At 45.7% G+C, this 26,934-nt stretch overlaps 1 protein-coding gene across 9 annotated transcripts in view; it reads right to left on the bottom strand.

Moving 5' to 3' along the window:
• The window catches only part of MTHFD1L (methylenetetrahydrofolate dehydrogenase (NADP+ dependent) 1 like), a 188,845-nt gene that overhangs the window by 49,689 nt on the left and 112,222 nt on the right, over window positions 1-26,934 (bottom strand). For 6 of the 9 annotated variants that reach the window (XM_045058206.1, XM_045058208.1, XM_045058205.1 and 3 more), the window contains 5 exons: window positions 23,464-23,505; window positions 22,568-22,668; window positions 21,848-22,025; window positions 5,897-6,004; window positions 3,106-3,258 (listed from right to left, as the gene is read on the bottom strand). In XM_045058206.1, coding sequence (XP_044914141.1) covers window positions 3,106-3,258; window positions 5,897-6,004; window positions 21,848-22,025; window positions 22,568-22,668; window positions 23,464-23,505 — 582 coding nt within the window. Of the gene's footprint in view, window positions 1-3,105; window positions 3,259-5,896; window positions 6,005-21,847; window positions 22,026-22,567; window positions 22,770-23,463; window positions 23,506-26,934 lie in introns of those variants that run through there. The other 3 variants (XM_045058210.1, XR_006598397.1, XM_023254509.2) reach the window with 3 other exon arrangements.

Here is a 26,934-nt window from a genome sequence, read left to right as displayed (position 1 = left end):
AGAGCATGAACGGGCGAGGGGCAGAGAGAGAGGGAGACGCAGAATCGGAAACAGGCTCCAGGCTCTGAGCCGTCAGCCCAGAGCCCGATGCGGGGCTCGAACTCACGGACCGCGAGATCGTGACCTGGCTGAAGTCGGACGCTTAACCGACTGCGCCACCCAGGCGCCCCTTTCAACGTTTTTTTATTTATTTTTGGGACAGAGAGAGACAGAGCATGAACGGGGGAGGGGCAGGGAGAGAGGGAGACACAGAATCGGAAACCGGCTCCAGGCTCCGAGCCATCAGCCCAGAGCCCGATGCGGGGCTCGAACTCACGGACCGCGAGATCGTGACCTGGCTGAAGTCGGACGCTTAACCGACTGCGTCACCCAGGCACCCCTTCACAAGATTTTAAATTATGACTTCTGATGACTGTTAAATGCTCAGACCTATTAAGGTTATTAACTAATTAAAAAAAAATTTTTTTTTAATGTTTATTTATTTTTGACAGAGAGAGACAGAGCGGGAGTAGGAGAGGGACAGAGAGCCAGGGAGATACAGAATCTGAGCCAGGCTCCAGGCTCTGAGCTGTCAGCCCAAAGCCCTACGCGGGGCTCGAACTCGGGAACAGTGAGATCATGACCTGAGCTGCAGTCGGACGCTCTTAACCCACTGAGCCACCGAGGTGCCCTGGACTGATTCCTAATTTTCATACCAAACCATTCACTTCTGTCTATTCCCACCAGCTGTCAGCTGTCTGAAATGGAAGGCTGCTTTATTCTGGGATTCCCGGAGCACTGAGCGCCATGCCTTCCGTATACTGGTTGAATGAATGAATGAATGAATGAGTTTGCTGGGCCAGTTACTGCGGGGTTTTGAATCTGTACAGGGCAAGACAGGGCCGATTCTGAGGGAGGTTGGCTTTCTCCTCGGTGAGGCCCACCGGCACACCCCTCCTCTCTCCGGGCTGCTCTCCGGCTGTGTCCTTGTTCCTGAGCAAAGGCCTTCACGGACCCAAGCTCAGCAGACTTTGAGCACCTGAGGAGCTGCTGTCATGAGGCCACTCGAAGGGGCATAAAGCAAACTCTTCTCACTCTCCATTTTTGTTCCTTACGTATATCTCCATTGAGGCATAAGTAAGTTATACTCGATAAAATTCATCCTTTTCAGGTGGTACGGGTCTATGAGTTCTGACAAACCAATATAGTCATGGAACCACCACCACAATCAAAGTAGTCAAAATATAGAGTATTTCCATCGCCCCGGAAGGCTCCCCTGTTGTAGTCACTCCCCTTCTCCGCCCCACCTCCCCTCGGGAGATGTCATCCAGTAGCCATAGGATGTGAACCCTTCTCCCTATACCAATGCCATTGCTACCCCTCCCCCAGCCCGCCACCGCCCTGACTTCTAGGGACGCCCTGGTCTCCCCCCAGACTCCTGGGGCGGCTCTGTAAATGTGGACGTTTAAAAAAAATTTTTATGTTTACTTATTTATTCTTGAGAGAGAGAGGCGCAGACAGAGGGGGAGAGAGAGAATCCTTAGCGGGGCTCCATCCCGCGACCGCGAGATCACGACCTCAACCGAAATCAAGAGTCAGATCCTCAACCGACTGAGCCACCCAGGTGTCCCTAAACGTGCTTGGAGTGTCGTCCTTCACCCTCTTCTCAGGTCTCTCGTGCTTATCCGTGCTTCTCCCCTTGTTCAAGCTCTGCCTTCATCTACATTCTTACAACTCTCAAGGCCTTGCTTCCTGCTCCTCTGAGTGCTATGTCTGCATTTCTAACAGATCCACAGGCCACTTTACGTGTCCCGTTAACGCCCGCACTTCTCCACATCTACGCCACACTCATCTAGGCCCGGCCAATCTGCCTTCCCCGTGTGCCTTCTGTGACCACGGCACCGCCATCCACAGTCAGGCGGCAAGTGCCCCTCCCCCCGCCCCACAGGTAGGTGGCCACCCTTAAAATCCGTCTTGCATTCTCCTCTTCTCTCCATATTAGTTTGAACGATTGCAGTGCCATTTACCTCTGGCTCTCAGCCCTCTAACCATGCTCCTTCTCCTGCCGGGGCTATTTTTCTAAAATAAAAATCAGATCACATTTTTCCTCTTACAAAAATAAAACGAACGAACAAACTCAGAAACCGCCCTGTAGTGACTCCCCAGGGCGCCGAGGAGAAAAGCCCGAGTTCCCACCGACGGCAGTCGAGCTCCGCAACAGCTTGGCCCGGTCTTGCTCTCCCCGAGCCATTTCTCAGACTCCCCGGCCCGTCCAACCCCAGCCACGCTGGACCACGCTGGGTCTGTCATGTATTTCTGTGCCCGTGAGTTGAAATTCACTGTTTCCCCGGTTCAGAGCTCTTACGAAGAATTCTCGACTCTCTTCTTCCACATACCGTGTTCCCTCATCCACCTCGGGCCAAAGCGGCTGTCGCCGCCCCTGTGCTGAGGGCATTCAGCACGCCAACGCCAACCTTTCTAGATGCCTCTGTGCTATGCAAACCTGTGCTCCTCAGAGTATCGCCATGCCTCACATGCAATGAGAATGCAAGAAATGCTGATTGAAAACATCTTGCCCAATATTAGATGAAACATGTGAATGTCAAGGGAAAGATTCTGCACTTTTTAATCTACTTTTGGCCCATTCATTGCTTGTTTACATAATAACAACGGAGCCATGTGTTGGATTGAAACACTGGATTTTTGCCAGCCTTTAGAGGTGCTGGGCGGGTCCTGTCTGGCATGAGCAGTCTCCTCCATTATCTGACTAGAATAAAATCTTATCATTTGAGTACGATAATGTGAAAAAGGTCCAGAGGCACCATACTAAGCCATTCCACCATTTAAATATCAGACTGAATTCCACCAAGTTATTCTCTTCCATGTTCTATGAGGGGAATCAGTTTTATGACTCAAGGGATCCTGAACACACGATTTAAAAAACAAAAGAAAGAAAAACCCAAACCACGACGGAAGAGGTGTTTTATATGGTGGAAGAGAATGTCTAGAAAAACAGCAAATACTATTAATTCCCAACACCCGATTTGCAAAGCGTTGGCAGAACAGAAGGATTTAAGGCATCAGGACAACACAGCCTGGGGAAGGTTTCCGGAGAATGTTACTCACCGTTCCGACCAGAGGGTAGATGAACCCAGCGCCTATGCTGGCCCGGACATCACTAATGGGCAAAATGAAATCTCTGGGTACGCCTTTCTTGTCAGGTTGGTGAGACAGAGAAAGGTGAGTCTTTGCCATGCAGATGGGCAGATTTCCAAACCCCTGGAAGAAAGGAAAGGTGTTCATTGAGCACAGATGTTAGTTTCTTATATGTGTCCGACTTGCACTCCACGCGATCCCCGAGGCTCAGGTCCAGGCACACGGCAGGTGCTGGTCACTACTCGTTCACTGGGCAAGAAGATGGGAAGAAAATTCATTTCCACGTGATCATCGCGTGGCTGAAAGTACCTGCTGTTTATTTCGGAGACCTCTCCGTAAGGAAGGCAGCATAATGTGTGTGTTTGGGGGGAAAGTGTGGCTATTTTCAGGCAAAGGAGAAGCAAAGGCCCTGTCAGAAACTATTTCCAAGGATATTAATATCCGGGACTCAGAAAGGTAAAAATGGAGAAAGGCTCCGTAATGAGGCTTTCAGTCGTGTTCACTCATTCTCGGAGGCTGTCGGGAAGCAAAGGGTCCCTTTGTGTTGGTTTATGAATCATGGTTATTTGATCTGCGATTACATTATATGAACTAAGATGAGGTCACTATTTAAGACTCTTATTTTTGAGGACCAAAGGCGATGCCTGACCCAGAGTTCCAAAGGTGAAAGGGCAGGAAGTCACATGTGGGGTCTCACAAAAAGGACAGTGTCCTTGCAGCCTGGTTCTGATTAAAGGGTACATAGTGTCTCTTCAGAGACTTTGCTAATTAATGGCCACCACATACTGGACACATAACTTTTAAGGAATATTTCTTCAGTCAGTTGGTAGGGATAAAAGGAATATAATCTTCAGAGGTAACACATGCAGAATTTCTTATGATTCAACTTAAAACTATTTGGAAGATTTTTCAATATTTTCAATTGGAGGGTGGGGCTGGTCTGTTTTCAAATGCTAGAATAGTCTCATATACTGATGAGAAGTCTGCTGGGGGACAATCACAATTGCTCTATAGAAATGGGGGCCAGAATTTTGGGTTTCAGAGATCATTCAACGAATGAAATAATTTGAGCTGACGTAGGCTTGCCCGTGTAATATTTTGCCGCTCCAGATATTTAAAAAAACAAAAAACCAACAGGGTATATACTAGTAGCATATTACTTCATATAAACAAGAAGTTTTAATGCCGAAAACAAACACTAGAATAAATAATGATCCTTAAGCATTATTTTAAACTCACGTAAAAAAAAAGATGAATGACAACGACCTTACTTTACTCATTTCATTGCACACGAGTGAAATTTCACTGCAGAACAATGCCAGTATGTACAGCAATTTGTGGGAACCATTTATTTTTTAAAAGCACAAGCTGAGGGCATACGTGGAAAATTCTAAGAAAACATGAGTTGCTAATTATCTTACCAAACCTGGGAGAGTACTCTGGCCGGCATTGGTAGTTTTTATCAGAAAGTCAAAATATGGGGCGCCTGGGTGGCTTGGTCGGTTAAGCGTCCGACTTCGGCTCAGGTCATGATCTCACGGTCTGTGAGTTCGAGCCCCACTTCGGGCTCTGTGCTGACAGCTCAGAGCCTGGAGCCTGTTTCAGATTCTGTGTCTCCCTCTCTCTCTGCCCCTCCCCTGTTCATGCTCTGTCTCTCTCTGTCTCAAAAATAAATAAACCTTAAAAAAAAATTAAAAAAAAGTCAAAATATGATTTACAAATAGGATTTAGGGGTCGGGAATTTTATTTTATTTTTTTTTAATTTTTTTTTCAACGTTTTTTATTTATTTTTGGGACAGAGCAAGACAGAGCATGAACGGGGGAGGGGCAGAGAGAGAGGGAGACACAGGATCGGAAACAGGCTCCAGGCTCCGAGCCATCAGCCCAGAGCCCGACGCGGGGCTCGAACCCACGGACTGTGAGATCGTGACCTGGCTGAAGTCAGACGCTTAACCGACTGCGCCACCCAGGCGCCCCATGGGGGTCGGGAATTTTAAAAAAGAGATCAATGATACTCATAAATGAAGTCATGTCACCAGCCAGCTCTGGAAGTGCTTTGACTTCTATCACATCACAGCAAAGTGGAGGGAGCATTCGAGGCATACGGTTGTTTTGGTCGAGGTGGCTGACCGTGCCACAGCAGAGTCCATGAATGATGGTCATCGTAGGACTGGACTCTGGCTGCTGACTCCCAGCCACCTTCACAGCTGTTTGCTGACTTGTCTTTGTCACTCTCTAGAAGATGACAGAGCCTTCGACTCTGGTGGGCAATCTCGGCCCCAAGCCAATGAACCACTTGCAGAAAAAATGAACACCAAGAACCCCCATCTTTATAAGTTGCACTACATACGCCTTGCCTCACCTGGCACCGTGCTAACATTCCTAAGGGAGTAAGAGCCCTGCAAGGAACAGGAAGCACCAGAAATCACCCAAATCCGACTCCACAGCCGCACATCCAAGTTTCAATGCTCCTGGCTGAGCGGGAGGGATGAACCATCCCGTCACAGACACGACATCACGCATACGATGCATATCGGACAACCACAAAAGTCAACGATGTATCTTTCAGAGGGTATACACCTTTGCTATAATGTTCTATTTGTAATCAACAAACTACCCAGGGATATCAGTTCAATCTCTGTGGACTAAGTAGATGGGGCTGAGTTCAGCTGGGGAGACAAATATCAGTCCTTAAGTCAAAGTGAGCATTTTACGAGCCACAGGTGGACTTTTATTCCCCCCTTAAAAGTGTAACTCTTACCTGTTGTGTGTAACGATCTATTTTGGATTGTGCCTCAGGAGACAGTTCGATATCCTTGGCTCCATATACAGCCTGCGCGATGGTTCTTATCTTTTCTACAATTGGAAGCTGGAGAAACACAAATGACGACAAAATTGTTCACGTTAATCTGGAGAAAGAATTGAGGGAAAGCTCGGGGAGTTTCTGTGCAATTGCTTAAAATTCCCTACCAGATTCCCTCCTCAGCATCTGTGGCATTTGAAACACTCTTTTCTCCTTCTATCACCCTTAAAGTATGAAGAAGTATCAAGAAGCTTTAGAGGTTCAGCCAACTCAAAGGCTGCTTATCTAATCATTTTTACCCACGACATTGTTTTAAAAGATGTACTTCACACTACGGTTTTAATGGTCTTATGTGTCAGAACAGGAGTCTCCTAACTAAATACGCAAGGCTGGTACTTAAGTGCATCTCAGCTCGGGGTTATATAACAGAGAACACAGCAATACTAGAAAACAAGTACTTTTTTTGTGAGTAGGAGTGGGCTGATGTTTTGATATAAATGTCGATGTGCTGACTTTATTGGGAAATCGGGGTTGAATCTAGTGTCACTTCAGCGAATTATGAGAAATCATGGAGACTGGGAAAGAATCCAAGAAGGCTGGATACAGGCACAGAAGTGTGTGTGGTGGAGAATAACAATCCTCCATAATGCTGGAGGGGAAACGTGGATGCAGACTGCTGGCAAAATCCTGAATGTGATCTTCAGAAAGAACCGTGGTTCACCGGAAAGGAGTATGTCGCAGATAAAGTGATTCTTACTTAAGCAAATCATTTGACAAAAGTCGTTCATAATTTTACTATGGGTGGAAGGTACAGAGGCATAATGCAGTTAGTGGATTTACCGTTTGGTGCACAGCTGCTGGACCGAGTGCCCATTGGTGGAATGAATGTAACCAAGGGGCAGAAGTACGTCTGTACATTCGTACGAATTACTACTGATCCACACAGGAAGGAGAGTTATCCCATAGGAGAAAATGAAAGCTGGGTCTACCCCCCACCCCCATCTGACAGAACCCCAAACTGCTTTTGAATGTGTTTTTCATTACTAGAGTTTTTATTACTGTAGAGTTGTTCTGTAGCCTGAAACTTAAATATTGGACGTTGCAACAAATAATAAATGAAGGTGTGAGTCATTGTAACGTTTCACTGAAGGACGTAAAAGATGGTTTGAGTCAATGGAGAGAAGTACTCTGTTCACAGACGAGAATACTGTACAGATGTCAGTTCTCTCAAACTTCACCTATTAGTTCAGTGCAATTCCAATAAAAATCCCAAGAGCACTTTGGGATGCTTGGCCAACCAATTCTCAAATTCCTAAGAGTAATGGCACAGATAGGTAAGATAACTTCAAAGGTAAGTAAAACCCTAAGAACAAAGATAGGGACTTGCCTTTCCAGATCAATCAGACTACAAAACAATGGTAATGAATTCCATATGGTATTGGCATAAGACTACATGAATCAATCAATGGAAGATAAGAAAGAACCCAGAAGGATACCGCAGCAGGTGTGGGACAGTATATAGAAGTGACACAAAACAGAGAAAGGGCTGACCATTCAACTGACGTTCAGCTAGAGAGAAATAAAATTAGATTCCTACCTCGCAAGTGGCACTTACATAAATCCAATATAGAACAAAGGCATAACTTTTGAAATTAAAACTCTAAATATTGGAAGAAAACATTGGGAGCTCTCTTTATGATCTTGAGGTAGGGAAGGATTTCTTAAATATGGTAAGAACAGAATATGCCTTCAAAGAAATGACTTATAGATCTGACATCAAAATTAAAAACTTCTTGTATACAAAACGACATTATAAATAAGGATAAAGGATAAGGAACAGTCTGGGAGAAGACAGATATAAGCAAATATTTAGCAGTCAAAAGATTAGTTACTGGAATGAATTGAAAAAACCTCCCACAAATCAAGAAAAAGACAAATAATTAATACTGGGCCAAAGGAGTGACTAGTAACCATATAAAGAATGCCCACTCTCATTAGTAATCAAGGAAACAAACGAAAAGGATAAAAATCTAACTCACACTCATTAGCTTGGCAAGAATGAAAATATCAAGTATAGGTGAGGATGTGGGGGGAATGATCCTTCTAAGTACCCCTGCCTTGGTTGAGATGCTAATGGTCTACATCGTGAAGCTTCCTAATTGGGCTCTTCGCTTCCAACATGCCCTCTACTCTACCATGGTCTAAAAGGTCCTTTTGAAAAGGTACCCAACTACGACAAACTCAAAAATCTCCCGCTTTTCACGGCCTACTGAAGAAAAACTCTGGTTGTGATATTTAAACACCTGCACAATATGTGCTCTGAAGCATAAGGTTAAGCCCCCATATCTTAAAATTTCCCCATGTCTTCTTGCTTCTGGGCCCTGCACATAAAGCTTCTTCGTCTGTAATCCCGCAAGATCAATCTCTGAGCTCTCTAAGGTCTCTCTCAAAGGCCAGCTTCTCTACAAAGCTTTTCCTGATCCTTCTGAAGCACAGGTAGGCATTCTTTTCTCTTCTGTTCAGATGGCCCTGTAATGCGCGTACACGGATGCTTTACAGGACTGGGGCTTCACCCGGGAATGGCAGTAAGGGGGCTGCCGGCAGGGCTCAGGCTATTTTTGGGGACACTGATGGACGTCAAATGGTAATGGTCCTAGGATCAAACTAGGACCCTGGAGTCTACCAGATGGCCAGGGGCCTGTTGTAAACCATGTCACAGGAGAAATCAGAGAATAATCTGCACCTCCAGAAGGGAGTACTCCAAAAAGAAAGGATCATTATTTTCCAGGAAGGCAGAACGTGCAGCAAAGACAGAAAGGAGAAAGAAGTTAATTCTTAGCCCGATGTTTAAGGAGAAGCTGTAATCCTCGGAACTGCCTCACTCAATGGTGACCTGCCTGCTCCAGGAGAGATCAGTGTAAGCCAGGTATGGTGCCAGGAATGTTCTAGGAAGAATTACAGAGATAACCTACAGCTTCTACTGTAAAAGATTCCACATTCCTATTAGGTGAAAAGAAGGAACAGCCTATTGAACTTCTCTGAGGTCAGGGACCACCTCTTGTTCACCTACAGGCGGGGTATTAACACAGCCCCTGGAGTACAGAGTAGGCCCTCAATATATAGTTGAGCAAAGGAACAAATCTTTCTTTTCTTTTTTTTTTTAAAGTTTTATTTATTATTGAGAGACAGAGCATGAGCCCCTAGGGGAGGGGCAGAGAGAGGGGGGAGACGCAGAATCCGAAGCAGGCTCCAGGCTCTGAGCTGTCAGCACAGAGCCCGCCACGGGGCTCGAACCCACACACTGCGAGATCATGCCCTGAGCCGAAGTCAGACGCTTAACTGACTGAGCCACCCAGGTACCCCGGGAACAGATATTTCTGAATCTCCTGTTGACCAAGCAAGGATTCCATGTGGTACAACGTCAATGTCAGATTTTAAGAAAGTGAAGGTGCTGATGTGCTGGAGACAGTAACGAGAAAGGACTTTTTGCTGAACCTTAGACCTTCCTCATCAGCAGGATATGTGGACGGGCACTGAAGTGCTTGCTTTTGACGCTGCACTTAAGCTAATGTGGTCTCCTCTGCTGGTCAATAACTGCTTTGCAAAGAGCAAACCTTTTTAAGAAACAGAAGTTAATCAGACGCTGGAAAATATTTCCAGCATCCACAGAGAGCAAGCAAATGCCCATGCTTTGTCAGGGGAATTCAGGTCTCAGGATACTGTGTTCCCCAAATAGTATAATAGTGGGTGGTCCTGGGCAACAGGCAGTGTCCCCAGGAGAGCTACAAAATGACAACAAAAAGGATATTGCCATTTATAACATAATTTAACGACTGCAACTCGCTATTTACTGAACTCTGGGTTACGATTTGAAATTAAAATTAAAAGGTCAGCACGATGACTTTTCTGTTACAACAATACTTAAAGAGCTCACATGTGAAGCAGGTAATAGTAAAAGGATGATTAGTGAAGGAATTAGCGAGTGGGTATTTAACTAACGTATTATGGTTTTTTTCCCCCTTTATTTTTAGAGACAGAGCAAGAATCTCAAGGAGGCTCCGCGCTCACCACAGACCCGGATGCGACGTGGGGCTTGATCCCACGACCCTGGGATCGTGACCTGAACCGAAATCAAGAGTCGGATGCTCCGAGGGGCCCCTGTACTGTATGTTTTTAAACCTGACAGTATTTCATTTCAAGAAATATATGTATTTAATTTTTAATTGTAGTAAAATATACGGTAATAGAAAATTGACCATCTTAACCATTTTGAAGTATATAGTTCCATACGAAGTACCTTCATGCGGTTGTAAAACCAATCTCCAGAACGCTTTTCCTTTGGCAAAACAAAAGCCGTGTACCCGTTCAGCGCTAACTCCCCCTTCTTCCCTCCCCTCGGCTCGTGGCAACTGCTTTTTCCTCTACGAATTTGGCTACCCCAGCTACCTCACACAAGTGGAACCAGAGAACATTCGGCCTCTTGCACCTGGGGTATTTCAATTAGCATGACACTCAAGGTTCGTCCACGTCGCAGCATGTGTCTGAATTTCCTTCCCTTTGAAGGCTGTGTTATGCTTCACTGTAAGTGCATTTTTTTCTTCACCCACTGATGGACACTCGGCTCTTTTCTACCTTTCCACTGCTGTGAATAACGCTGTTAGGACCGCGCGTGTACAAATACCTCCTTGGAGCTTCAGCTTTCAATTCTTCGGGACATTCAGAAATACGCATTTTCGGCTGACGACTAAACCACCTTCCTTTCCAATGCTCATGTGATAGTATTTTGAGAATTTCAAGCAGGTGCCAGGCTGACTAGGTAAGCCGTGTAGTTGTTTTTCGTCTAATTCCTGTGGGAAAATTGCAACCACCCAAACGTGACATGCTGGGAAAGTGTAGGAAGCAGGCGTGGGCCAGCAGTAGGAGTCCAGCTGGCCGCCTTGTCTCCCCTCTTTACCCTCAGATGCCAGACCCCCAGGCTTCCCAACATGCCTTGCCTGCCTCTTGCCCTTCCGCACTTTCGCCACCCTGGCCCCAGTCTTGCTATGCCCGGGGAAGATGAGCGTGCTCCCCTGACCGCTCTGACACGTGCAGTGCTGTCCAACGTGAGCCTAAGAGAATGTCCTATCCACACCCTGGCGCGTGACCCGCAGCCCCATGCTAAATAAATCAAGCGCGTCAGCTGACCTAGCCACAAATCCCAAGACCAACATCCTCTCTGGACTGCGACTACAATTTTTCTCTGTGACGCACGTGGACAAGCGAATAAAGAAAAAGATTATCTTAATGTATCTTTTGGGTTTTAGATGAAAACTAAAAACTGCCGTGATAAGGTAGTTCCCATCGGATACAACCTATGTTATGTCAGTAGGCAAGGGACTGCCTACTGTTGTTGCTCGGCTCAATTTGGGGGAGAAGTACAATCTTTTAAGGAAAAAAAAAAAAAAAGGAGAGCCGAGCTGTCACGTGATCTTGATCTGAACTTGATACTCACCTACACTGCTTGGTTTTAAATGAGTTTTCAGGGGCGCCTGGGTGGCACAGTCGGTTAAGCGTCCGACTTCAGCCAGGTCATGATCTCGCGGTCCGTGAGTTCGAGCCCCGCGTCAGGCTCTGTCTGGGCTGATGGCTCAGAGCCTGGAGCCTGTTTCCGATTCTGTGTCTCCCTCTCTCTCTCTGCCCCTCCCCCGTTCATGCTCTGTCTCTCTCTGTCCCAAAAATAAATAAACGTTGAAAAAAAAAATTAAAAAAAAAAAAATAAATGAGTTTTCAATAAAACAAATAAAATGGTAAAATAAATTACGAAAGCTTACGAATTAACCACCCCTGGCTTTCCCTGACTCTGTAAATATTTACTAATTTATCTGTTCACCACATCATTCTCCTCCTATCCCTAATGTCTAGGAGAGTGGCTTGCACGCAGTAGGGATTCCACAAACATCTGCTGAATAAATAAATGGCCACCGAGGGCGAGTACTTTCAAGATGTCACGGTATACAGAGAACTTTGGGGACCTCCTGAATAAAGCGCGTCTGATGGGGTGGGGACAATGACACAACGCACAAATATGACACACTAGTGCCCTGGAGGACAAAATTCTTAATTGTGGTTAATTTAAATTTAAATAACCACCTGTCATCGGTCACTATGGACCTGGGCAGCACAGCTCTGGAGAACAACTCTGACCAATTGTTGTATCATTGTACAGCCTTCCGCCCACAGTAGGTGCACCGTAAAATTAGCTGAGGAACAGCACAAAGGTAAGTTGGAGGATGTGGTGACTTCTTCCTGCGTTATATTCATTTTGTATATATGGTGATCCAGGCTCAAAGAAGCTGAGTTAGTCAAAGTTAGACAGCACAGCTTTTTTTGCTAAGGTCTGGGAAACCTGCTAGAATTATTGTTTTATTTATTTATTTATTTATTTATTTATTTATTTATTTATTTAGAATGTTTATTTATTTATTTTTGAGAGAGAGAGAGAGAGAGACAAAGAGCAAGTGGGGGAGGAGCAGAAAGAGAGAGAGAGAGAATCCCAGGCAGTCTCCATACAGCCAGCACAGAGCCCGACGTGAGGCTTGATCTCACAAACCATGAGATTATGACCTGAGCCCAGATCAAGAGCAGGCAACTTAACCAACTGAGCCACCCAGGCACCCCAAGAATTATTATTTAAGACCTTCTTGGTGGAATAAAACTGATCTACAAATTCCAGAAAAGCAGTTATACAAAGCTTTAAAATATTTTTTCGTGAGGAGGAAATGGACAACATGGACAAAGTGAAATAAAACAAAATTTAAAACAGAGGTTAAAAAAGAAGCTCCCAATATCAATGAAGTATACAGGTATTATAATATAGGGGCGTCTCAATATACCTGGAGGTCAAGTTCTAAAGTCAGCAGCTCTGACAGTCTTAGGAGACCCATGAAAACACTAAGCCAATACTCTACTATCAATACGATAGAATTTCTTTTTTTTTTTTTTTAACTTTTTAAATGTTTTTATTTATTTTGGAGAGACAGAGAGAGACAGGACATGAGTCGGGGAGGGGCAGAGAGAGAGGGAGACACAGAATCCAAAGCAGGCTCCAGGCTCCGAGCTGTCAGCACAGAGTCCCATGTGGGGCTCGAAGTCATGAACTGTGAGATCCTGACCTGAGCTGAAGTCGGATGCTTAGCCAACTAGGCCACCCAGGCGCCCCGATACTTTCTTTCGCCAACAACCGTTGAAGTACTGGAAAGCATTCCTATTTCTTCTGTAGCCACACTAATGTTCTTTTGTTTTACCAAGGCCACAGACCGAAATTCATGTAAATTAAGCGATCCTGGGGATTAAGGAGGGTGCTTGCCGTGATGAGCACTGGGTGTTGGATGCAAGTGTTGAATCACTAAATGGCACAACTGAAACGAATACTACACTGTATGTTAACTAACTGGAATTTAAATAAAAACTTAAATGGCCTTTCTAGTACTTAAAAATAATTTTTTTTTAACATTTATTTATTTTTGAGAGACAGAGACACAGCGTGAGCAGGGGAGGGCAGAGAGAGAGAGAGAGAGAGAGAGAGAGAGAGAGAAGGAGGGAGACACAGATCCTGAAGCAGGCTCCAGGCTCTGAGCTGTCAGCACAGAGCCCGATGCGGGGCTCGAACTCACAGACTTCGAGATCATGACCTGAGCCGAAGTCGGACACTTAACCAACTGAGCCACCCAGGTGCCCCTACCTTTCTAGTACAAATAAAAGTATATGAAACCATGGATGTTAATTTATCCTGGGCACACACAAGGTATAAGGGGTTCATTGCAATATACCTTTAGTGTCATGGGAGCAGTGCTGTTACTGAGAAAAACAGACACTTGTATCTTTGACACAAAGCTTGTCCCTGGCTGTTAACCAGCACATCTGAGCTCCTAAACGTGTACGTGCTGACTAACAGGAGCCAGCTCACTGAGCAGGTGTCCCTGCTGGCTCGCTGGCCCTGAGCGACAGGTTAACCCCGAAGACTCCAGAGGAATCTCACTGTCCTAAGGCAAACGAGATGTGCGGTGGATAGAGCTGGGGTCTGGGAATGGAAAAAAAGCTCATCGCCGAAAGATCTCTATTTGCCTACGTCAAATGATGACAATAAAAAATTCACAGGGGTGAGCTTGTGTACGCTCAAGCAGAACATAAGAGCAACGTCAAGGAAAGGAACATATAGGAAGGGGTGATTTTAATGATCTCCTCCCACCCGCATGAAGAAGCGCTAACGTGGCCTGAGCACGTGGCTTTGCCTACTAACGTGTATTTTTATGCCATATGTGTTGATCCCCTTTCCACAAACTTGGCTTGTAAACCTCAATGTATTATAAGACTAATACGAATGGTTGCAAGGTGTGGTTTAAGTTCCATTTTCACACTCAAGGAGCCCTTGTTTTTGTGTATTTTTTTTTTTTTACAAGAGTCTCTTTTCCTTGATTGTTCAGCAGCGTTCATAATTTCCCTCATGGAGATCTATCGGATCCTTTGGAAATGTGCTTCCGAACAAAAAGCTCTGGGTGTAAGAGTCTCACTGAAGAGCATAATAAACTACAGCTGACCCTTGAACAATGGGAGATGTGGGGCACCAACCACCCCCACATAGTCAAAATCCAAGAATACTTGACTCTACCCCCCAAATGTAACTAACAGCTTACTGTTGACCAGAAGCCTTGCTCGTAAGGTAAATAGTTGATTACCACATAGATTGTATGTTGTATGTACTATTCTTACAATAAAGAAAGCTGGAGAAAAGAATCGGTTATTAAGAAAACCAAAACAAAGAGAAAATACATTTACAGGACAGTAGCGTATTTACTGAAAATAATCCGCGTACGTGGGTCCGTGCAGTTCAATCTTGTGTTGGTTCAAAGGTCAACTGTACTTTTACCAAAGGAAACAGAAATCATTTTTTCACAAAAAATCATCACTAAGACAAGTCTCCAAACTCTCAGATACTGGAGTGACTGAAAGCCTGTGCTGTTTTAAGTGTTTTTTTTCCTAAAACGCTGGAGTTGTAGGTTTCTCTTTTATTTATTTAAAAAAGTTTTTTTAAATGTTTATTTTTGAGAGAGAGAGAGAGCGCACAAATGAGGGATGAGTAGAGAGAGAGAGAGGGAGACACAGATCTGAAGCAGGCTCTAGGCTCCGAGCTGTCAGCACAGGGCCCGACACGGGGCTCGAACCCACGAACCATGAGATCATGACCTGAGCTGAAGTCAGACGCTCAACCGACTGAGCCACACAGGCGTCCTGGTAGGCTTCTTTTTTAAAGTGGTATGTTGTATTTGGTCCCTTTAATGATAAGATCTGTGATAATATTAAAGAATATTCCTTAAGTGCTTGCGTTTTAGGCTGAGAAACGGGTACTGTCCCTTCACAATGGTTGCCCGTCACCTACATGACAGTCGGAATGTCCAGGCAGTGGATGAAGAAGTGGTAAAGGTGGCTGGCTAACAGGGTGGGACGCTGACGGTTCATTTTACAACCCTCAGTCTTTCTTGATGGGCTCGCAATTTTAGATCAAATAACGCATTTCTAGAAACTTCTATCATAGTGACATTCCACTTGTCACGTTAGAAGAAAGCATTTAAATGAAATTACAGGAATCCTTGCGACATGCACACGAGAAACAGTTATAGACCACTCTTTCTTTCTCATCAGATGCTATTTCTGGCGCCAAGGAAACAGAGCTGGGACATGCTTTGCCAGAACCACACAGGACTCAGTCGGATGCAATGAGGAGGCTGGGCGGGTTCTAACAAGAGGCTCTGATCTGACGAGACCTGCCAAAGACAGCTGGGGGTGACGGCCGAGGAGGTGAGCGATATACTGCAGGCCAAGGGACTTGACAGAAAACACAGAAGCCAGCGCTGAAACAGAATCTAAGTTTGACAGAGATTTGAGATGTGCCCGCAGAAGGGTGTGGTTCGGTCAAGGGGAGGCAACGTGGGAATTTGCAGCTGAATGGTGGAAAGGAGGCCGGGGGAAAAGAGGCTGATGATGGGCTTGGAGAAGTCTGGTTGAAAGACCGAGCTCGATCATAACAGAAAGCAGAACATGAGAGCATAGGATTTCTGAATGAGATACTGCGCTGCGTGGAAAATGTAAGGGGCTGCTTTCTACAGAACACTCCAAACGTTCCATTGCTCAGCAGGGGGGAGAGAGCTGAAAGGGTAGGTGGGAGCAGGAAGGGACCAAGGGCGAGTCTGTAAAAGGGAAGGAGCCAGAGCACGTCACAGGGGGAGACGATGCTAGAAGGACAAGGGCAGTAACAACAAACCACATCCCTTCTCCTCGCCGTGTGTGTGCGTGTGTGTGTGTGTGTGTGTGTGTGTGTGTGTTTGCAATTGCTATGAAATATAAAAGATACACAGAGATGTGCATAAAGGTAATTTTACGTTTTAAAATTCTATTAATTAATTATAACTACACATAGAATGTGACAGGAACTTAAGGCCCCAGAACTGTACATTTAAAAATGGTGAAAAGGGGAAATTTCATATGACATATATTTTTTTCTACCAATTTAAAAACTCCTATATACACATGTACGTATGTTTACGCTTATCTTTATGTATTTCAAACTTGAGGCTCACAAACCACCCTAACAACTGACACAGGCTCAAATTTGAATCATTAAGGAATAGAAAACGATTCCTCAATAACCAAATTAACCCCGCCCCCATCCCCCAAGCCGGCCGCCCCGCCTTAAACGGACCAGCAGGAGAGCAAACCCTCCTGGACAAACAAAAAGTGCAGTAGTTCAGAAATCGGGGATGCTGGCTGCCTGGGCTGAGTCTTCCCGGTCTGTTTTGATCTCCCTCCATCCAGCCCCCGCTGCGATCAAGAGACTGGCTTCGCACAAAGCACAGGAAAGACCCTTTAATAAAAACAAACACTAGCCTCTCTTGCCATCAAGGCCGCACCTCGAAATGTTTGCAAGGTCAGAGGAAGGATACGAAGAGGGTTTTCAACCTTAACTCCTGAGTTAACACACAACACTGAGAGTCTGATTTGCAAATTTGCAAGCTGAGTTTTGGTGCCTCACAGCATTTGCAAAAGCGTCTGCCTTTTTTTTTTTTTCCTATCACTAAAGGCTCCCAGTTCTAATGCAGAAAGAATGCTAAACATCTTCCTTTAATTTGGTGATGCCTTTCATGCCGGGTGCAACTGGACACTCGGCCTCTAATTCTTGGTTTCAACCCACTTGAACGGGAAAACCAATCCTGGAGCCTGACAACGTTACCTGCGTTACAAGACAGTTCTTGAAGGTCAACTCAGGAAGCCCTCCCCACCCCCTGAAGTGAACACGAGAGAGGGACGGCTAACGTTGATTGCCAGCCTCCTGCCTTCCCACACACATTTTACTCTGAGACGTTTCATTTTGTCCTCACAGCAAAGTGGTGAAGTTGGTGTCAATATCAGACGCTATTTTATAGATAAAGAAGCTGAGGCTCAGAGAGAGGAGTTAACTTGCTCAAATGTTATTGATCGTAGGAGGCCCAGGCAAGATTTAAACTCAATTCTGCATGACCCCAAAGCTCTCTCCTTTGGACTATAATGCTTCTCTTTCTGTCAAGGGCCCATCCGTTATGGCACACGTCCGTCACCTTCTCTGAGCGTCTGCTTCTGCATGTAAAATGCAGAGTTGGGGGACGCCTGGGTGGCTCATTTGGCTAAGCTTCCGACTCTTGATTTTGGCTCAGGTCATGAATTCATGGTTCATGAGTTCAAGCCCCGCCTTGGGCTTTGTGCTGACAGCCCTCTGTCAGCTTGCTGTCTCTCCCCCACTTGCTCTCTTTCTCAAAAACAGAACAAAACAAAACAAACCCCAAACATTTAAAATGCAGAGTTGGTCCCACACACCCCCTGGCACTGGCTGAGATGTACTAGAATGATGTATGGAATAGGGATCTGATAGCTAACAAAGTGTAAATACAGACTCATTTTTCTTTCTGCTATACTATTTTCCTGTGTGCTTGCAGGTATGGAGATATCGTATCGGTCAACTGTAAAGACAGAACTGTCAAAAGTCATAATACCAGAGGGAAAGTTACAGAAAGATGACTTCTGGGGGACATAACGTGGACCGTGATTATCCCAAAGGGTTGTGAGATGTGATTACCCCAAGGGGTTTTGAGATGATTCCTACTCCCCACACAAAAGCGATCATGTCCTGTGCTCCTACTCTATGTCAAATGCCTTCGAGCGATCTCAGGTGACTTTCTTTTTTAACGCTAGACTGGGGCGGAGGTGGAGCAGGACACAAGACGCCATCGACCCCGTGAGGAATGCATTCTTGGTGGACGGCAAAAGGCACACAGAAGCCTGGTTTGCGCTGAGAGGCAAAGGCAGTAGGAGGGTGATTTATCCAAAAGGATTTCACCACTTCTGTTTTCCTGGAGGGCAATCCCACACCTATTAAGCTGCCAAGCACTAACGGGTTACTCGTTGGGGGGTGGAAAAGAAAGGGAATGAAGAGTTTCAAGAGAACCAGTACTTAGTCTGTGTAGGTTCACCAGCACGATATATGAGAATTGAGGACGAGGTGAGAAAAGTTTGAGCTGCGTTAACGACTGAACCACGGAATCCCGATTTCTAGACAAGACTGTAAATGGTCTTCGATTATCTAGAATCATCTTGCCAGTGAGGGGAACGCAGCTAGCTATTAGGGAGGCAGGAGTGAGCCAGAAGCAGCAATCACTCTTGACGTTGTACAGCAATCCGCAGAGATGCTGGCTATCTAATAAATAATTATGCAATCCAAATCTAATTTCTGGGCTCTAAGAAAAGGGAGAAGAGTATGTTGGCAAAGGAGGCAAGAATCCTATCAAATGCAGGACTTTAGTCCATGTTATTATAAATTTTCCCCCTATTTACAGGGAGGCAGACATTTTAACAGCATTATCTCCTTGAAGAATGGGATCCAGGAGGAAAAAAAAAAAAAGAAAATATCGGAAAGGAAAGGGGTTCGTCTTTGGGTTAGCACGTGAATGCGAGACTGGAACGCAGAAACATTTCTTCTCTTTGCCCACCTTCTTCTCACTTGGGATGGTTTCCTTGAACACAGTCCTACTTGGTGAAATCGTTCTTTCAAAAACTGCCTTTGGCGCTCAGAGCGGGGACGTTCCACATCAGATGGCAATGGTCTGAGGCTCCTAGAGCAGGCCAGGGAGAGTGGGGTCCCTGGCAGTGGTTTGCGTAAGAGGGCCCAGGGCCGTGCGAGGTGTGACAGACAACCCGGCGGGCTCACCCGGGCAGTGGGGCACAGGAAGGAGCACAGGGCACACGGGCCGGCCCCCACTGAGTTGGCTTGAACTCCCTCAGCGGGCCCACGGCACGGCCGCGTCTAGCTTCGCTTCGCATCTCCAGGGTGAGAGAACTCACGTCTTGCAGTTCCACCCGTTTTCTTCATGGGGAACGGGGGCGTCCTCCCTCTACTGATCTCTGCCACCTCTGTAACCCAGAACAGGCTTGGCTTTCACTCACAGCATGGCCTTCGAACTGACAAACCTTCCGTGGGCTAACCTTCCCAATTCATTCCTGAAATCCTTCTGTTCGGGTACACTTAACGGAGTGGCCACAATGTCCACGGAGCCTGTGTCTGTCACTGTCATTCTTCTTCTGCAGGCGGGCCACTCCTTTAAGGAGTAGTTCCCCACCCTCACCTCTACTTTTTTTTTTTTACATTTATTTATTTTTGATAGAGAGAGACAGAGCACAAGCTGGGGAGGGGCAGAGAGAGAAGGAGACACAGAATCCGAAGCAGGCTCCAGGCTCCGAGCTGTCAGCACAGAGCCCGATGCGGGGCTCGAACCCACAAACCGTGAGATCATGACCTGAGCCGAAGTCGGATGCCTAACTGACTGAGCCACCCAGGTGCCCCTCACCCCTACTTTTGAACACAGTACTGCGTTCTGAAGGACAGAGCAGGACGGTTACCTCCACCATTCTTGATACTCTCCCAGCTCTGCCTCTTTCGGGACAGGGGACACTGGGTACTTATTTAATTTCCTTGTACTTTGGTTTCCATATGTATAAAATGGGGGGATATCACCAATTCCTATCCAACAGGGATGTCGAGACTAAAGCAGTTCCATGCACAAGGGGCCCAGATGCCTGGCACAGAAAAAGCCTTCCTTCTTCTTACTAGCAGGAGACTTGGCAGTAAGGTGAACATCGTGCCCTCGTAGGACATAACTCTGGCCATAGAGACAGTGCTGCTATGCCCTCTCTTCACTTATGCCGTGAGTTTGTGCATCTGAACTGGACAGAGATGTTACTGCTTGTGATGCCTGAGGGATCGACAGAGCGAGCGAGGGACTGAAGGAATGGGAGGAGAAGCATCCAGCATAAAGGCTGAGCACTCTGGCAACCCTGGGCTACCAACCAGGACAGATCAATAGCCGGAGCCGAAGCCACAGCGTCCAGGATAGGGATGTGCAGGTGGGTCCCGAGATGAACTGAGAAGAGTGAGATCCCAGGAAGTTCAGGTTTTCTGGCTGAAGGCTAATTATCCGGCTGCTTAAAAATATATGAGACGATCCGGCAACTCCACCGCTGGGTGTATACCCCAAAGCATTGAAAGCAGAGTCTTAAAGAGATTATTTTTATACACATATTCATAGCAGCATGGTTTATAAGAGCTAAGAAGTGCAACTGGAGAAAATGGCCACCGACAGACGAAGGAATGGACTAAATGCGACATGTACAACATGCGATGGAAGGAAGGAAATCCTGACATGTGACGGGTGTGGGAACATGGATGAATCCTGACGTTGTTCTGAGCAAACGATACCAACCAAATGTCTGCATCCTCCCCACCCCCCACCATTCATATGAAGTCTAATCCCCAAAGTGATAAGTGTTAGGACACGGGGACACTGGGGTTGACTATGTCGATGGAATTAGGAAGTGGGGTTTTGGGGGCAATGAGGTCACGAGACTGGAGCCCTCATAAAACAGACTCCAGAGAGATCCCACTTCTCTTCCACTATGTGAGGATACGGGGAGAAGACGGCCGTCCGTGTATGACACAGGAAGCTGGCCCTCACCGGACACCGGCCCGAGCCTTGATCTTGGACGTCCCAGCAATAGACTTGTGTTGTTCATCAGCCACCCAGTCTGTGGCAGTCCTTCCAGAAGCTTGAAAGGACGGAGACGGTGAATAAGCCCGTCACGAAAAAGACAAGACCTGGATGGTTTCAGATGAAAGATATGCAGACCGGTCAGACCCAGAGATAGAAAGTAGGAGGGTGGTTAGCAGGGGTAGAGGGGGTGTGGCAATGGGGAGCTGGGGCTTAATGCGTGCAGAGTTTACGTGCTGCAAGATGAAGAGCCCTGGAGACGGATGGTGTCTGCACAGCAATGTGCGTGTACTCAACACCACTGAACGGTACACGCCAACAGGCTAAGAGATAGTAAATGTTATGTGCGTTATCCAACAACTAAATATTTTCATCTGCCAGCACACACGTGGCTCCAGGAAACCACAATGAGGGACGAGAGCGATCGCAGAAATGGATGAGGAAAATACACGATTTCACAAGCCTTCAGAAGTTGCTCAGGAGAGGGGCGCCTGGGCAGCTCAGCCGGTTAAGCATCTGACTTCGGCTCAGGTCATGATCTCGAGGTTCGTGAGTTCGAATTCTGCAGCAGGCTCTGTGCTGAAGCTCGGAGCCTGGAGCCTGCTTCGGATTCTGTGTCTCCCTCTCTCTCTGCCCCTCTTCCAGTCTCTCTCTCTCTCTCAAAAATAAAGATTAAAAAAAAAAAAAAAGAAGAAGTTGCTCAGGAGAGCCAGCCCTGAACGTGTTCGGTGTCGAACCCTGTTGCCCAAAGCACCAGCCTGACCCACAGTGGAGGTGCCAGAGGCGGCACCTTCGCCGAGCTTACCTGGAGGTCGTAGAGGAATCGGAAACGGCTTCCTTGACCTGCAGCTTCTCTCACAGCCCGGGCCAGGTCTACCGACCCTTTCCCGCCGACCGACCAGTGATAGCAGGGGACCGCATCAAAGGCGCCGGCCCGCTTCGCCAGCTCACACACCAAGTCAATCTCCGCGCGGGTGTCGGTCCTGGTGATGAAAGCGTTTGTGGTTTTGCATCTGTATTCATTTAGGGATGTTTTTAAAGAAAGACTAACCGTTTATACAGAACTTTGCTCTCTAACACTGAATATATTTTAAACATCAAAAGTGGTTACGTTGTGTTTAAATAAATCAGACTTAAAGAAAAGCGCTGGGGGAAAAAAAAAGAAACCTCTCTAACAGGACTCAAATATTTCACGTTGTTAAGGGTTTTATTGAGAAAATTCCATAACGTAACCCTTTGATCATCCACGGTCTTTCGGACAGAAATGCTGGGTGGAATTTAAAAAAAAGAAGAAGCCAAGGAAATGTTAACTCACTATATAGATTTCGTTTCCTATAAACGTTTGAGAAACTTCTGTTAAAATGAAACCAACCCAAACCAAGCCAACCAAACAGAAGGAGCAGAGTATTTCTAGATAGTTCTTGACAAAGCAGAGAAAGACCACAAACACCCCTCAAGACACAAACGGAGTTCACAGGGTGGCCCGCGAGACGAGCACGTTTAAAGCAGGGGGGGCTTCACTTACTTGAAGACATTCAGAGCCACGACGACGGGGACCCCAAAGAGCTGAGCAACCTGAATCTGCTTCTGAAGGTTGCAGCAGCCGTCTGCCACCAGCTGGATGTTCTGGAAGAAGACCAGACCCCCATGTCCGCCTCCCACCAAAGCTGCCAAACCAAACTGGCGAGAGTTGCGCTCCCATCTTGCTCCCTTGACTGTCCTAGAAGCTATTAAATAAGACCATAAAACAGTTTCTCCCCCAAGAAAGGGTGGCTACAGAAAGAGGAGGCTCATTTCCACAATAACTTCTGAACTCATTCTGGGCCCAATGGCGTATCTGGGTCTGGAGCCGGGCGGCTATTTCTTCTGCTGACCGGTGGCCAGGGCAAAAGCAATGCATTCATACTCTGCAGGTTGGTAGACAAGAGGGCACAAGGCCCCGGGAGGGTGAGGAGTGCTGTCTGGCCGTTGCCGGCTCGAATCCCTGGTGCCACCTGTAGGAGCTAAGAGGTACTGCTGCCAGTGAATCAAAGTCTAATTTACCCAAGAGTCAAGTAACTCGAGCAAGTGATAAAACCAAATGCATACGCTCCACAAGTCAGTTTTTTCCACACCGAAAGAATACATGGGTATAAGCTTCAGATTTGTTTCTGTGCTGGAGACCGAGCTCTGGCTATGATGGCTGCCCAGACGGTAGGGAACAGTGCATACGTGAAGCCTGCATCCATCACACCTTAAGAATGAAGAGTTAACTCAACGGATTTTATCCCTTGCCCCCACCCATTTTCTCCCGGATTATTAGAAAAGCAGTTTTCCAAGAGGCCACTGGTGGAGGAGGGCTCATTCACTGATTGAGATTCAGCTGCTGGCCCATGGGTTTGAATGGTTCTTCACATAAGCCTTCAAAACACCTGCTCTTACCTCCTCTGTATATTCTTTCTTAAGCGGGACACCAGCAGTTACCTGAGACAAGAAAAGGCAAAAATTAAGAAAAAACCCACTGAAATGCTTAGTGTTGATACTTGTTGCATTTAAGAGTAGCCGTGTACGTTGAATTTCTAGTAGCTTTATGGAAAATGCATCTGAATAAGCCATGCTGGATTGCAGCACTGGTTCCTGTAGGGGCTTAAGGACCTCCCTTCTCCCACCATCCCTCTGGCCTGCACACAGCACCCACCTCAATCCTGGGCACACGGTTACCACCGGGTAGACAAGAAAGCCTACTTCTTTGCCGTCTCCTGTACCCACTTCCGTTGAATCCAAATATATCCAAAAGGGTATGGTTAAAGCATCAGGGAATTCTTAGGTTAGAGCAAATGCCTTTTACTCTACGGTGCCCAGGAGGCCGGGCACATTTGAAAAGCCCAAATATATTGAAAAACCTTGAGCGTATTTAAAAAGGGTAAGTGTCTTGGAAACGAACAACTTGCCATTGTATTTACAAATCTGGGGGCTTGTTTTTCTTATCTTCTTTTACATAAGAGGCCGTTAATTGGCATTGCACTAAACACTGAAGTGAGGAAAGTTTATTTATTGTCACTGGGAACTGACCACTTTATACTGTCCCTTTTTTTGTTAAAAAAAAAAAAAAAAAAGCTTACTCTGGTAGAGATTCAAAAGAGAAACAAATCATGGTCCCTTTTTTGGAAAGGTGCATTTAAAAGCACACTGATGCTTGGCTTCAACCACACTAATCGAACCAGGGTATCTGGGAGTGGGACCCAGAATCAGTAATACTTAAAAATTCCTCAGCTGGGGGTGCTTGGGTGGCTCAGTTGGTTAAGCGTCCGACTCCTGATTTTGGCTCAGGTCATGGTCTTATGAGTCAGATTGAGCCCCACCCCCCACTTGGGATTTTCTCTTCCTTGCTCTCTGCCCCTCCCCCACTCATTCTCTCTCTCAATAAAAAAACATATTAAAAGTAAATAAATAAAAATAAAAAGTCCTTAGCTGATTCTTTTTTAAAGTTTATTTTCAGAGAGAGAGAGAGAGTGAGAGAGAGACAGAGAGAGAGCGCAAGGAGGGAAGGGGCTGAGCGAGGCAGAGAGAGAGAGAGAGAATCCCAAGCAGGCTCCGCACCGTCAGCACAGAGCCCGATTCGGGGCTCAAACTCACAAACTGCGAGATCATGACCCGAGCTCAAATCAAGAGTCAGATGCTTAACCGACTGAGCCACACAGGTGCCTCTCAGCTGATTCTAATTTGAGCCAATAGTGAGAACTTTCTTACTGGTGCCCATTATCCTAGCATAAAATGGAACTTATAATTTGAGCGAAACCTGACTTATACAAAGTGTACCATCTTTCCCAATAAATTCTAAATAATGTTGAAGTGATTGCCATCACTTCTCTCTCTCTCTCTCTCTCTCTCTTTTTCTTTTTTTCTTTTGGCCTAGTTTCTCACGACAACATGTAGGGTGGCCAGGGCAGGTTAAAGACGAGGAAACTGAAGTTAAGAGAAGACAAGGTGTCTTGCCCAAGATTACATAGTAAGCAAGAGGTAGAACGGGGACTTGAATACAACAGGGTTCTGAAAACCCTATTTAGTACCTTTCCACATTGTTTCTGCCTACAGCCTGCTTCTAGAATGTATTTTGATTCACTGAGGGCGGATGACTTACTCCCCTTCTCATGGAAGACGCCTTGAGAGTATTAAAAGTCCTTTGAAAACAAGTTACCTCTGTGACAGATTGTTTTTTGTTGGTGTGTGGGGACCTAATAAAGGATTTTCAGATGGGTTTTCCAGCAGTAGCACGGAATAAAACACGCAGGGAATCTTTCAATGGGAACAACTAAAATCTTAGATCAAAAAAAAGTATGTGAAGTATTGTTGAGCCTCCAGACATAAAAAGTTCTGTGGAATCAATTATTAAGCACAGGAAGAATGGGATGTACACACGTGTCAAAAAGTAGAGAGGACAGGAGCGCCTGGGTGGCTAAGTCAGTTAAGCTTCCAACTTTGGCTCAGGTCATGATCTCACGGACCGTGGGTTTCAGCCCTGCGTCGGGCTCTGTGCTGTCAGCTCAGAGCCTGGAGTTTGCCTCAGATTCTGTGTTTCCCTCTCTCTCTCTCTCCCCCACTCATACACACACACACACACACACACACACACACACACACACACACACTCTTTCTCAAAAATAAACATTGAAGAAAAATAAAAAAGTACAGAGGATTAACAAAACAAAAGACTAACAAAATTGATGGCACTCTGGTAAGACTTTTTTTTAAAAAAAAGGAATGAAAATATATTATAACTACACAGCTGGAGACAGAATTAATAATATACCATGACCAACTTTATACCAACACACTTGAAAACAGAGGGGAATTCACACACGTATAATGTTTACTAGAACTCCCTTAAGAGAAGTCTAAGATGTTGTAGTCATTTAAAAAATTAAATCTGTAGTTAAAAATCTACCCCTCACCGATAAGCCACAAGCCTGTACATTGTTACCGGTGAATTCTTGCCATCTTTGCATAAACAGATTATTCTAATGTTATAGGATCCCTTATAGAGTACATAAAACAGAAGGAATCCTACTCAATTTAGTTTACATGGCTGACATCTCACTCAAAAATATGGATGCAAAGATCCTACTTAAAATATTGGGAAACCGATACGCAAAATTCAGTTGTTCATGAGAAAGATAATATATTCCCAAGTTAGATTTATTCTAGGAAAGTAGGTTCACTTCATGTTTGAAAGTGAAGCAATATAATTTGTAATATTAATAGATCAAAGAGGAAAGCCATATCACCTCAAAGGGCGGAGAGAATTACTGAACATTTCTTTAGAATAAAAACTTGGCAAACTAGGAACAGAAGTCAATTTCCTTAGTTTGATAAGAATAATATACTACCAATCTATAGAAAAATCACAGTTAATGATGACGTATTAAATGTGTTCTATTTCAGATGAGGAATAAGAAAAGGATGCCACTCCTATTTAATACTGCGTTGCAACCACAAAGACCGGCTTAGTGTGATAAGAAAAAAAGGATAAAGATTAGAAAGGAAGAAACAGAACTGTCATTATTTTCAGTTATGCGTGCCCATACAGAACTCTAAAGCATCTACAGGTAAACAAGGCCAATTAGTAAGACAATTTTAAAGTCACAGAGACGGCTGGACAGCATGGTGACCACGGTTAAGAATACTGAGGGGCGCCTTGGTGGCGCAGTCGGTTAACCGACCGACTTCAGCCGGGTCACGATCTCGCGGTCCGTGAGTTCGAGCCCCGCGTCGGGCTCTGGGCTGATGGCTCAGAGCCTGGAGCCTGTTTCCGATTCTGTGTCTCCCTCTCTCTCTGCCCCTCCCCCGTTCATGCTCTGTCTCTCTCTGTCGCAAAAATAAATAAACGTTGAAAAAAAAATTAAAAAAAAAAAA

Source organism: Felis catus, chromosome B2 (genome assembly GCF_018350175.1).
Source record: "Felis catus isolate Fca126 chromosome B2, F.catus_Fca126_mat1.0, whole genome shotgun sequence".
In the NCBI taxonomy this organism is placed as follows: Eukaryota; Metazoa; Chordata; class Mammalia; order Carnivora; family Felidae; genus Felis; species Felis catus.
Note: the sequence above shows the minus strand (reverse complement) of the source record. Positions and strands in the feature narration are given on the sequence as shown.